Here is a 13,337-nt window from a genome sequence, read left to right on the forward strand (position 1 = left end):
GGAAAGCTGTCAATCAGATATTGACATTAATAGATTCTATTATATGGATTATGGATATTAAGTACTTTAAATGTAACGAACATCCATCTGGTAGGGGACTGAAGTGAAGGAAAAAGAAACTGTAGCTCAATATTTTGGGGATCCTACTTATTTGTGGTCAAGGAGAATCACGCAAAGCAACAGAGGGAAGACCTACTGTGATCTGTAAGGAGGTATGTTTGTCTGAATATTTCTTTTTGAAACAACATTTCATTCCATTCCAACCTCTGCTTGCTTTTTCCTCAAGCACCTATTCTGGTAAGTCATGGATAAAGAGCCCATATATAATAGCCCATACAGTTTTGACATTTCTAAAAAGTACAATCAAAGAAAAGTGAGAGTGGGCTTGAATAAGTGTTTCATAGTTTTTAAATATACAGCCAAAAATCTGAAGATTCAGAGAAAACCTGCATTTTTTACTTAAAGGAGGTTATTTAGCAGAGTGGTTAAAAGCACGCATTTACTTTGGATTCAGACTGACAATTGGCTCACCTTTGCAATATACATTCTGTGTGATCTTGGAGAAGTTACTTAGCCTCTGTGAAGTTTGTAAAGTTCCATTTACTCATCTGTGAAATGATGACAACAGTCTCCAGTCCATAAGGCTATAGTGATTACTTATGTGAAGTGCCTAGAACATCATAGGTGGTCAGTAAAATATGGTGGTGGTAGTGGTGTTGGTGATGATAATGGTGGTGGTGATGGTGATGATGACAGTGATGATGATATTGGTGGTAGTGATAATGGTGATGATGATAACGGTGTTGTTGTTGGTGCTGGTGATAATGATGACATGATGGTGAAGGAGACGGTGGTGCTGACCTGAAGAATGCTTCAGAACTTCTAAACAGGCATTGGAAATTGTCTTCAAATGAACTCTTATGGAGAAAACCACCATTAAAAACAAATAAATAACAGTTGCTCAAGGGTATGGAGGTGTGAGAGCAGCCTGCTCCATCCTTCCTTCTCCCTGCCAACCGCCCCCCTTGTGGCTCCATCAGTTTACCATGGAACCCTCTGCATTCAGCCAAGCATAGTTTGAAAATCCATGGCAAGAGATTGACAAAGAAATAGCAAGATAATCTTTTGCTTACTTGAGATCTAAGGGAGGTTTAATGTTTCTGGGAGGTAGACTTGGAACTGGTGATTGTGTTGGGTAAGATGCTGGCAATGGTGGTTGGCTGGCCAGATGGGATGGTGGAGGCGGTGGCAGGGACATTGTTGAGTAAGATGTTTGGCCTTTGCTGGTACCTAAGAAGCAAAGCAAAAAATATTGTGAATTAAAACTAATCTTCAAAATACAAGAACTGGCTATTCCAAGAATGCAGAAATGAGGATTTTAAATACAAACATGTAGGAAATGCATTCTAAATTGAATTAATGCTTTAAGGAGTTTAATACTATTTGAGTATTATGGACATGGCATTTTAAATGTTCCATTTCCTCCCCCACCCAGTTAATGAGCTATAATTGATAAATAAAATTGTAAGACATTTTAAGAATATAATGTGATGATTTGATATACATACAAAAGATTCCCCCACCAAGTTAATTAACACTCTATCGCCTCACATATTTACCTTTTTTTGGGGGTGGGGATGGTGAGAACATTTAAGTTCCACTCTTTTAGCAGACTCCAATTAAACAATAGAGAACTGTAGTCACCAAGGTTTACTTTTTAGTTCCTCAGATTTTATACATCTTACAATTAAAGTTTCTACCCTTGACTAACCACCTCTCCCTTTTTTTTTTTCCCATCACCCCAGCCCCTGGCAACCACTTCTCTACTCCATTTCCTGTTGCTTTTTCTCTATTTATACAGTATAGGAAAAGCTTTCTAATTTCTTTTTTTTATTTATTTATTTATTTATTTATTTATTTATTTATTTATTTATTCATTCATTCATTCATTCATTTAACATTTTTATTGAGTTATAATCATTTTACAATACTGTGTCAAATTCCAGTGTAGAGCACAATTTTTCAGTTATACATGAACATATATATATATTCATTGTCACATTTTTTTTTCACTGTGAGCTACCACAAGATCTTGTATATATTACCCTGTGCTATACAGTATAATCTTGTTTATCTATTCTACATTTTGAAATCCCAATCTGTCCCTTTCTGATTCCTTTTAGATATTTCTGCCTCTTTCCAAAGTTTTTTGCTTATGGTAATTACTAAAAATATTACCCTCTCTTCATGCTCTCTCCTCACTATCACAGTCCTCTTGGAGATTTAAAAACTGCTTAGTCCTTGCACACTTGACTTGTAACCTTCCTTGCCAGGCACAGTTCTCACAGGAATAAATCATTTTCTCTTTTGGCAGCTGTTTTTGGGGGCTTAAGATAGGGAGAATTAGTTCCCTTGTGAATCTGATAAATAAAAATTTCCAATTGATAACGGTTATGTTAGAAATATTTTGTCCAGTTCATTTTTGTCATAAAGTTAAATTTTTTTTCTGATATATAGGACTTACTCCTTTTTCTCTAATTCAGTTAATAAATTCTTTTATGTATAATTTCTATCATTAGACTTATGTTTAGGAAAGCCTTCCCTACCCTGAGAACACACATAATTATTAACCTTATATTTCCTCCTACTTCTCTTTGGATTCATTTTTTCACATTTAACTTTGTAAAACTATCAGTAATTTCTTTTAGAATTAGGTGTGGGATCAGGATCTTTTTTTTTTTTTTTTTTAATGTGGGTACTGGGAATTGAACCCAGGACCTTGTGCGTGCTAAGCAGAGGCTTTACCATTGAGCTATTTCCCTCCCCCCGGGATTTATTTTTATGGAGTTTTTGTTGTTGTTGTTCTTAAATCATTTATCAATGTCCCAGCACCATTTGCCTAATAAGCTATTATTACTTACTTTGTTTATTATAGAATAAACATTAAAAATTCTAGTGAATTCGACAGGAGAAAATGACATCTTGTTATTTTAATTTATATGGTTTGTGTTATTTTAATTCAATACGGTTTGATAGATTCAGAAGTGATATGAAAGCTGTACACAGAGAATAAGCCACTGTAAATGGATATTTATAAACCGTTGCCCAAACAGAAGAAGAACTGTCTACTAGTCATTTGTGACTTATCTTTTCATGGAAAAGGTTTTGACAGTCAGGAGGCATCGCCACAGGAGAGTGATGTAAGGCCTGAAGGTGAGAAATTAGATGTAGGTTTGGGGAATGATGAACTGGAAACTCTGAAAACCGACCTATCCTGAAACCCATGTGCTACCGTTTCATCTTGACGCAGGCTTACGAGACTTCCTCACGGGGCATCTGTGGTGTGCCCCTGCTCCTCTGCCTGCCTGACATCTGCTCCCCTCCCCTGCTGAAATAACTCAAGCTGCCCAGAAAGCGATGTGACTGCTCTTCCACTGAGTCTGGGTCTCCAAGGAGGCCTCCTGGAACTCTGGCAGCCACCCCCAGCGGGCTTACCTGACGGTGCACCAAAACCAGAGGGAAGCAGGGCTGGGAGATGGAGAGGGATTGCTGGATTTTTTAAAAAATTATTATCATCTTTGGAAAACTGTCAAGAGATAATTTAACAGGCTTCATGAGACACTCAACTCTGTAAGTGTCTTGCTCCTCACTAAGCCTGGGAGAACAAGTGCTGAAGTCTTCCTACGTTGCAGTCGTGTTTAGCAGTGGAATATTTTGCTTTGCAAAATCCGTGGTTACCTTCAAATACAACAAGGACTATATTTGCATGTATACAAAATAAGTCTAAAGAAAAGCATCTTTGTTTTTCAGGGAGCAAAAAAAAGTTAAAAAAAGTTAAAAAAAAACTTACTATAATATGATTGGCTCTAAAAACATACTATAATATGATTGGCTCTAAATTCTTACTGTGGACTCTATAAAATATACCAAAATATAATTACTAATACTGGAATTCTCAAAAGCAAAAATCTAGTCTGATGTGATGGAAAGAATGAGATGGATTTTTAATTATAGTAAAGCAAATAAAGAAGAAACAGAAACAATAAACTTACAGGAATTTTCTGAGATTAATGACAATAACATTAATAAATCACTGACTTTTTGCCAGGCACCATTTTAGGCAGTTTGCATATGTAATTTTATTTGATTTTTCAAAACACCCCTTTGGGGTATATGTTATTATCTAGTTTCCATTTGATAGTTAAAAAACTACCCAAGGTCAGAGAGTCAGTAAGCAACAGAAGTAGAATTCAAACTTAGCCAGAATTTGAACCTTAGATGATTTAAGAGGTTTGCACCCTTTCTGCTATGTTCTGCTCATGTTTTCAAGGTCGTGAAATTGAAATTATTGGTCAAATGGACATATTAACACATTTCCATAAGTTCAGGTTTTTAAACTGGTATCTTTCCTCTTAGTGCAATTTTGAACAACTATTTTCAGTTTCATTAGGACACGACTTGTTCTGGAGACTGTTAAGTAATCTGTAAAGGATTCAGATATATCGATGCTTTGGATATATGCTTCAGAATTTGATTTTGAAACCAGACAGCAGGAAAGTAGACAGACATTCAGCAGCTGGTGGAAAATAGGCCTCCAAAGATTAATGACTGATGTAGGAAGGAAAAAAAAAAAGTCTTGTGAATTGGAATTGAGGATTATGAAATCGAATCATGAAAGGACATAAAAGATACGAAATAAATAAAATAAAGGGAAATAACAAGTTTAGAATTTAGGTGGCATTAAAATTAGTAATGTGAAATTTGAGACTTAACACCCAAAATTCTAATCTACATATATATGGATCTTGTCTCCCAAATCTCAGAGGGCATTGCCTTGGTAGTCTCTGGCTTTAAAATACTGGAATTGAAAAGACCATCTGGAATTTCTTCTACGAAGAATGACAGGATTGTGCAGGAATACGGGCCTCATAGCAGCAGGCAGAGCTAGTCTCCTGGACAGTACAGGACATGGCGGTGACCGTGAGCTAACCAGGTGAATTCGCTTCCCATTCTCTTCCCAAGTCAGGTTCAGGAACTGTGTTCCTGGGCCTTTTAATAGGAGCTCAAGGTTTCAAGAAGGAGATACTGGGCATTTTGCCAAAAAGCCAAAAGGGAGCTTGACTTAGGCCTAGCTGTAACACTTGAATGTCTACAAGAGATGGAATAATTTTGATAAGAAAATTCTTAACCATGATTTTTAACTGTGACTAGGGCAAAAACAAGAAAGCATTGACTGTACTCTGGTTAGGGAACGTGCTGGCTAGAGAAAAACTGGGGAGAGTTGGGAATGAAGGAGAGAGAAACTGCAAAACCTTCTAGAACACGGAAACTGCTCTCAGGAATCTGGGACGTTAACAACCTCTGATTCAGACGTTTTCTCTCTTTACTTTTGGAAGCTCAGAGGAGGCCTTGCACAAGTCACGTGCTTCTGCTCAGGCACGCCTGGATGGACGGAACACCAGGGCCATTTTTCCAGAAGGAAACAACCAGGAGGGACCTCTGTGAGTAATTTGTGAGTCAGTGGTGCCCAGGGGTTGTCTGGCCCTGCCCTAAGGATGGCTTCAGGTTCACTGAAACACAGGCTACCCGCAATGGTGACATTACGTCAGGATCTAAAGCTATCAATGGAAAAATGAAACTGAGGAGGAAGGAAAGAAGGGATGGGGGAAAATGGGAGGGGATGATTAACAAAGAAACACGGTGGTGTGGTCGTGCACTCATGTTCTAGAAAATGGAAATTGTATTATGTCACAAACTTTGCACTTCAGTTTTTTTTTTTTTTTTTTTTGCCGAATACTGGTTCTAGATATTATCACAACACTCTTGTAACACAAAGATCTATGAGGACTCAGGAATTCTACCCACATAGTTTCTGACCTGTATGACCTTTGACTAAGAAGGTACTTATAACCTTCATGTCCCAAGGGGGCCAAGGAAAATCTAGAGTTGTGGTTCTCAGTTGCCTTTTTAATCTATGGATTCCTGTATGAAACCAAAGACATTCATTTTGCCCCCAACTGCCATAAAACTCTGACTCTAGACCAGGCATTTCTAATTCTGCTTTTGTTGGGAAGTCTTATAATTGGGCCAGACATTAGAAAACTTTGGTTTTACCACCAGCTCTATCACCGAAGAGCTCTTTGTCTTTGGCAAGTCATTTAACTTCCACATGATTTGGTTTTTCCATCTGTCAAATGTCAACTACTCCACATGGGTTTAAGGATTAGATGAGCTGATATGTATGAAAGCACTTGAAAAGCCTGAGGCATCGAATAAACACAACAAGGTGATCACACAAGGATGAGGGGCTGCCACAAATAAAATCATGACTAAGTTATCCTGACTTGCAATATTTTGAAATCATTTATATAAGGTCATCATTTATTTATTTGAGAATTATTACGTGCCTGCCCCAGGATTTAGCCATTGAGACGGTAACTCAGAACGCAGACTTGTCTTTTCTCTGGCCTGGGTAGTCATATAGCTATTGCCCATTTGAACAGGAAGAAAAGCTCTAGCAACTGTATGGCATTTCCAGAGTCGGGACTGGTGAGCTGTGCCCTAAGTAAGTGTAAATGATCTAAGTGCACACTTGAAGGAACCCTTGCAGTTGCCTGCCCACGCACAGTCATTTATACTTAACTAGACAGGGGCTTTCTCAGGACAGAGTCTCACTGAGGTCCTATCACATTTACCATAATGATTGTTTCAAAGCTGCCCACATTCCCGGACCCTACTCATGCCTTCCTCATTCACCACAGATAAACCAACCTTTTATCTTACTAAGAACATGCAGAATACTCCTCCTGACCGCCCCACTTACCCTCTGTTCTAACTTACAGCCTCCTTACATCTTGCTTCCTTCATTTCCTTTGCCCGTGATGCTCTGGAAAAACATCCTTCTTACCAATACTAACTGCCATTCTTATTATTCAATTACTAACTAGTTAGTAATTGCTTTGTTAATTACTAACTCCTTCACTTGCACCAAGTAAGAAACATTCACTAAGTGTTTACTATGTGCTCTGGACCATCTATTTCATCCTTTAAGATGCACTTCCCATTGTAAATGTGGTTTGATTTCCTCTAAAGAAATTCAACAATATCCTTTCTTACCCTTGTCCCCCACTCCAGTTACCAGCTGCTTTTCCCTCTCCCCTTCACAGCCACACTTCTTGGAACACACGCCTATATTTGCCACTTCTATATCTTTATTGTGCTTGGGTGGCTTCAAGTCAGAGTGAAGAATGAAAAGTTCTAGGATAGTCAGGCTTGGGTTTGAGTTCAGAATTGCCCACTCATGTTAATCTTCAATTATTTATTACTCAAGTAGGGGCTTTGGGTAAGTTGCATGACTTCTCCAAGTCTTCATTTTCTCATCTGTGAAACGGTCATACACACCCACCTTACAGAAGCACCTGACACACTGTAGCTCTTAATAAATGTTCTTGTTCTTAGCTATTACTTGATCTGGCTGCATCATTGATACATGGCAGTCTACTCACCCCAAATGTAAAAACTAAAACTTTTTCCCCGAATTAGTTATGTCTCATCCTGTTTCTGCTGGATATCTTAGAATGGACTAAGAATCAGGAAGTTTAATTTTAAATCGTTAAATTCATCCCATTAGGTACCAAACAAACATTACTTTCACTTTCTTGATTCCCAAATAACACCAGAAGCAATTTTTCAACATGGGAAGTGGATGGTTTGGTGGAAAGAATACTTGTGCTGGAATCATTCAGACGTGGGCTTGACCACCAATCTCCATCAGTACTAGTTACAGGACACTGGGTAGTTTATTTTGCTTCTCTAGGTTTTATATTCCCTGCCTGTTAAAAGGGGACTATTGCTTCCTAACTTGCAGGGTGACTATGAGAATATCACTCATATGTGGAATCTAAAAAAAAAGAAAAGAAAAAAAGAGTACACTTATGAATTCATCTACAAAATAGAAACAGACTCGCAGATTTAGTAAACAATCTTATGGTTACTGGGGAAAGGAGGTGGGAAGAGATAAACTTGGCAGTTTGAGATTTACAAATGTTAGCCACTATATACAAAAATAGATTTTAAAAAGTTTCTGCTGTATAGCACAGGGAACTATGTTCAGTATCTTGTAATAACCTTCAATGAAAAAGAATATGGAAACGAATATATGTATGTATATGCATGACTGGGACATTGTGCTGTACGCCAGAAACTGACACATTGTAACTGATAGTACTTCAGTTAAGAAGAAAAGAAAAGAAATAATATGTGTACGTACCTAGTACACCATAGGTGCCCTACTTATCGACGATCCTAGAACCTAGAACCGTTGTGTTCTGCATGGGACAGGCTCTTATTAAACCTCTGAGGGCATGTTTATTTCTTTCTGTGCAGAGAGTCTGGCATAATCATCCTCTACTATGGTTTCTTAAAAAAGTTTTCTAAACTGCCCCTTGTGCCTGAAACAACATGCTAATTGCCGGACATGTGACCATTCTGCAGAAAGCCAGCTTCTGAAAAGCCATCTGCCCTTTGAAGTGTCCTGTCCCTATTCTCCTTGTCCTCAGGCTTGACACCCATCAACCAACGCTGCTCAGAGAGCACTCTTTCATTTGTACACAGGGCACTCACATGCAGCTTCTTACACTAACTTTCTGTTCTTCAAAATTCCCATAAATTACTCTGCCATTTATTTATTTATTTTCTTCCTAGGTGAACAGTAAGCTGCTGAGGGCAGGTCTGCACGGTCAGCATCTGTTTGCCCACAACACTTGGCATCTATCACAGGTAGCAGGGCATCTCCTGCCTTACTGATTTGGATTTTCTTTTTCCCTTACTCTTTTCCCTTTAGGGAAAAAAGCTGATTGAAAATAGTTTATTGCAAAATAAATATATACAGTACAACATATTTTAAATGATAAGAGGGAATACTGAAAAGAAAATCTCACATCTGGATCCCATCTCCCCACTCCCATCCCCAAAGACAACTGTTACCAGTCTTTCAGGAAACAGTCCATGCACTTTTTTTTTTTACACAAATGGGACCGTGATACATACGTTATTCTGTACTTTGCTTTCCTGACGTTTTATTTTTAGCTTTTGAAAAATCTCACTCCCTCTCTCTTGCCATTTATATAGTGTGCTGTAGTGTTTCCTAGCAATTTTAAAAAGAGCTTGTTCTATATTGGCACAAATAGGGCAATGAGGTTTTTTTTTTTTTTTTTTTTCCATAGCTGTGGAGTTCTCCATTGCATGGGTTTACCATAATTTATTTGATCCATCTCATTGCTGATGGAACTTTAGGTTATTTAAAAAAAGATAACTTTGTCAAGACACAAATTTACAGAAATATACTGGTTTAAAGCACACAATTCAATGGCATTGGTATATTTACAGTTGTGCAATCATCACCAAAATCTAATTTTAGAACATATGAATCACCACAAAAATAAACCCTGTACCTACTCACCTCCTTATCCCCTGCCTTAGGCAACCACTGATCTACTTCTGGTCTGTATAGACTTGTCTGTTCTGGACGTTTTGTATTAATAGAATCATACAATATGTGGTCTCTTGTGACTGTTGTTTTAACTTAATTGTTTTTGCAGTTCAATCATGTTGTAGCAGATATCAGTACTTCGTTTTTTTTTTATGGCTGAATTACATTCCACTGTATGGATATCTATTTATCTGTTCATCAGCTGATGGACATTTGAGTTGTTTTCATTTTTTAGCTGTTATAAATAATGCTGACATGAGCATTCATATACGTCTTTGTGTGTATATGTTTTCATTTCTCTTGGATATATGCCCAGAGTAGAATTTCTTGGTAACCTCATGTTTAATCTTTTGAGGAACTCGAGTTTTTTCATTATGTTTTGATATTTTAAATTATTAGACAATTAGAATTATGAAATTATTCTTGTAACCGTGTCTTTGATCACAAATGTAAATACATCTGTAGGATAAATTCTTAAAAAGTAGAGTTGGTAAGTCCAAAAAAGCTGAACATTAAAATATTTTGGTAAATAATGCCATTTGGTGAGATTTTATCAATTCAATACCTGCTTTACCATAACCTCACTATCACTGTGTATTATCACACTGTTTTGATCTTAACAATTCTGATGAATAAAAAAATGATATGACATTTTAACTTGCATTTCTACGTTTATAAGTGAGACTAAGGATCTTTTCATATGTTTATAAGACATTTCATTTGTGTGTATGTGTCTTGTCTCCTTTATAAAGAATGTCAGTGGTACAGCCTTCTGTTTAGTTAAGTTGCTAAAAAAAAAAGAATTTCTCTCTTTTATGACTGGCATTTGACCTAATATAGAATATCATTTACAATATAGCTACATAAGTAGATATTGTCATTTATGTCAAAGTATCTTAAACATTTTCAGAAGATCCTCAGCAGCCTTCAAAGGTAAGGATTTGAAACCTCTGGGTTACAGGCTTAGAAAATCTAGTTTTACAGAATTTTTCCTTGCCTAATTCAAAGCCATCTCTTCTTATCTTCAAAGAATTTGTAAACTCATAGTGGATGGGAAATTTTGAAAACCAATTTAGTTGAAAACAAAGTACTGTAACTATATTAGTAAAAACAAAACAAAACAAAACAAACTCTTCGCTTTGAAAGCAAGCTGCCAAGAAAATGTTGACCAGCTTAGCATAGTCCATCCGTATGGAAAGAAAGTAATACTGAAACAATAGGGTTTGCATAGATAATCAAAGCAGAAATTAAAACGAAGGTGAAGAAGCTGAGATCAAAACAAATACGATGATCAATTAGAGGAAAGTACACTCAAACTTCCCTGTGTCAGACCTAACTTTAACATTCAATGTCTCTGAATTTTTTTTAATTCTTAAAAATTTCACTTCTCCAATAACTTTTTTGGCTATTCATTTGTTTATACAATTATATAATTATATGTAATTATGAAATGCAAATAGTTTTAAAAAATGTTTTATTTATTTCAATTCATAAAATAGCATGACATTTAAATTAGGCAATAATTTCAGTGAAGACTACTGACTTTTGAATCTTCCTTTTTTTAAAAAAGAATAAGTTTTATATTAAAAGGAAAAAAGCCAGTATATAAGAAAAGTTTTTTGTCAGGTGCTGATAACTTACAGAGTGCCTCTTTCTTGTTCTGAGATAGAGCATATTTGGCCATAAGACAATAAGTGAATTTCTTCTCTACAAATGTTAAAAGCATTGTTTTAAAAGTATACTAAAACTTATATAGGCATAAAGTACGTACTAGAACTCAAGGTTTAGAAAATCCTCATATGAACTGATTTATACGTTGAAGGAATAGTGAATGTTTTGGGAAAATAAATACTTAAAAAAATTAATATAAACCAGAAAAACAACATCTATGCAGATAAGGAGGAAACATTAATGCTGCAGAGACAATATTACAGCCACAGAATATGAACAAATACAGGGACAACTGAAGCAAACGCTCTGAACTCAACAGTCAATGGAAGCCTGGCCGAAGATGCATTTGTGCGCTGTGCTGGGAACTGACTGTGGCGAGCAGGGGACTGACGCCCTGTCTCAATGGGGTGGCACTAACAGGGCTCCAGCCTATTGTAAATATGTGAAAAACAAGTCTAGACTTTTCTATGAAATCTCCCAATTTTTGAATATTGGCAACTAAGTAAATAAAACAAATAGAGCTTCCCTGCAGCACTTGGACAGAGCAGGCGTCCCGGCGAGACTTCAGAGGAAGAAGTGCTGGAGAGGCAAAGGGAGCCAACCCAGGGCAACTTTAAGAAACACAACTGGGGAGACAGAAGGGTGCAAATAGAAGGTTCAGTTCAATTAATGTTTGCCATTTTTATGACAATGATGAGTCTTGTTGTTGCTATTTTTGGAAGATCACCTAGGGAGAAGAGAGAAGGGTCCCTGAGTCGAGACAGCACAAAAGCATCAGACAATTAGTCAAGACCTAGAGAAGAAAAAGATACAGAAGAAGAGAAGACTCAAAAGAGAAAACATAAAAGCCACAGAGAAGCTCTTACTAGAGCTTGGGGTATGACCTCAGGCAGGTCTTTCCCTCTTACTTCTTTTCTTAAAAAAAAAAAGTATTTTAACTTACATGAATAGTGTATTAAATTTCTGGAAAAAGCTTTACAACAGAAAAAGTAAAATTTCACATGACATCTCACTCCCTGTGCAGAACTTTTCTATGCACTTCCTCACCTATGTATGTATGCGTAGAAATATCTGGTGAAAAATCTCAATGTTGCTGTATGCTGCGTGTTGTATTGCAAATACGGACCTAGCTCACTCTTTGTAACTGTGGCAGAGTGTTTTGTGATCAGGATGTTACATGGTTTATTTAGTCTTTTCTCCCTTGACTACTAAGAATGCAGCAACGAACATCCACTTACAAGCATTTCTGTATGTGAGTGACAGTAGTTTTCTAGACGAGGTCTGTACAAATAGGATTGCTCAAATGAAGGCTGCGCACATTTCAGTCACACTGGTTGTGTCCAGGTGTCCTCCAGCGGAGCTGTATCAATGTAGACTCTCTGAAGGCGGGTCTCCTCAGAGAGCCTCGCTACCTCTGAACATTTTTAATCTTTTTTTTTTTTTCAATTTTGTCAACACCATCACTTAACCTTTCTGAGCCTCAGTTTAATCTGTAAAATAACAAAAACCCGACTTTGCAATGTTACGATAATTAGGTTAATTAACAAAAGTGCCTGTCACATGTGCCTCGCCCACAGGAGACAACCCAATCCATGTACCTTCATGCTCTTCTCTTACTATAGATTTCTTAGTGAAGGAAAATTCAATCTAACTAGATGTATTTGTATAATTTTCTTATGGTGTTAAGAAACTTTTGCAATTGGTAGCATGTGTTTAGCTACTGTGTAAATCCATTAAAAAATTCTTTTCTTTATTTGGGAGGATAAGCATTTTCTCATATCTCTATTTCCTAATGTTAATTACCTCTTTATGTCCTTTGCTCATTTGAACTAAGATAACATATTGCCCTCGCCTCAACCTATGAGTAAATCTATTTTTAATTTTTAACCCATATTCATTGTCTATTTTTAATTAAAGTGCTCTAAATGAGGGATATTTCTTTAGACTTTAGTATTGCTGTAGTATGATGCCCTATGTTATAATTCAATTTTCCCACTATGTTCTTTTTTTTCAGTTACTGTGAAACATTGTTTTTATACTCATTGTGACATTATTTGGCCTTCACTCATTCTTTTTCTTAGTCTGAGGCAGATAAAGGTATACCTTAATGATAATGTAAATGTATGCTTCCATTAATTTTTTAAAAAACTTACTAAAATGATAATATAATTTAAAA

At 36.6% G+C, this 13,337-nt stretch overlaps 1 protein-coding gene across 6 annotated transcripts in view; it reads right to left on the reverse strand.

Annotated features, from left to right (window-relative positions):
* Positions 1 to 13,337, reverse strand: part of FYB1 (FYN binding protein 1) — a 142,589-nt gene that overhangs the window by 43,741 nt on the left and 85,511 nt on the right. For all 6 annotated transcript variants that reach the window (XM_010957178.3, XM_010957162.3, XM_074357333.1 and 3 more), the window contains one exon: positions 1,134 to 1,290. In XM_010957178.3, coding sequence (XP_010955480.1) covers positions 1,134 to 1,290 — 157 coding nt within the window. The remainder of the gene's footprint in view (positions 1 to 1,133; positions 1,291 to 13,337) is intronic.

This window comes from Camelus bactrianus, chromosome 3 (assembly GCF_048773025.1).
Source record: "Camelus bactrianus isolate YW-2024 breed Bactrian camel chromosome 3, ASM4877302v1, whole genome shotgun sequence".
NCBI classification, from domain to species: domain Eukaryota; kingdom Metazoa; phylum Chordata; class Mammalia; order Artiodactyla; family Camelidae; genus Camelus; species Camelus bactrianus.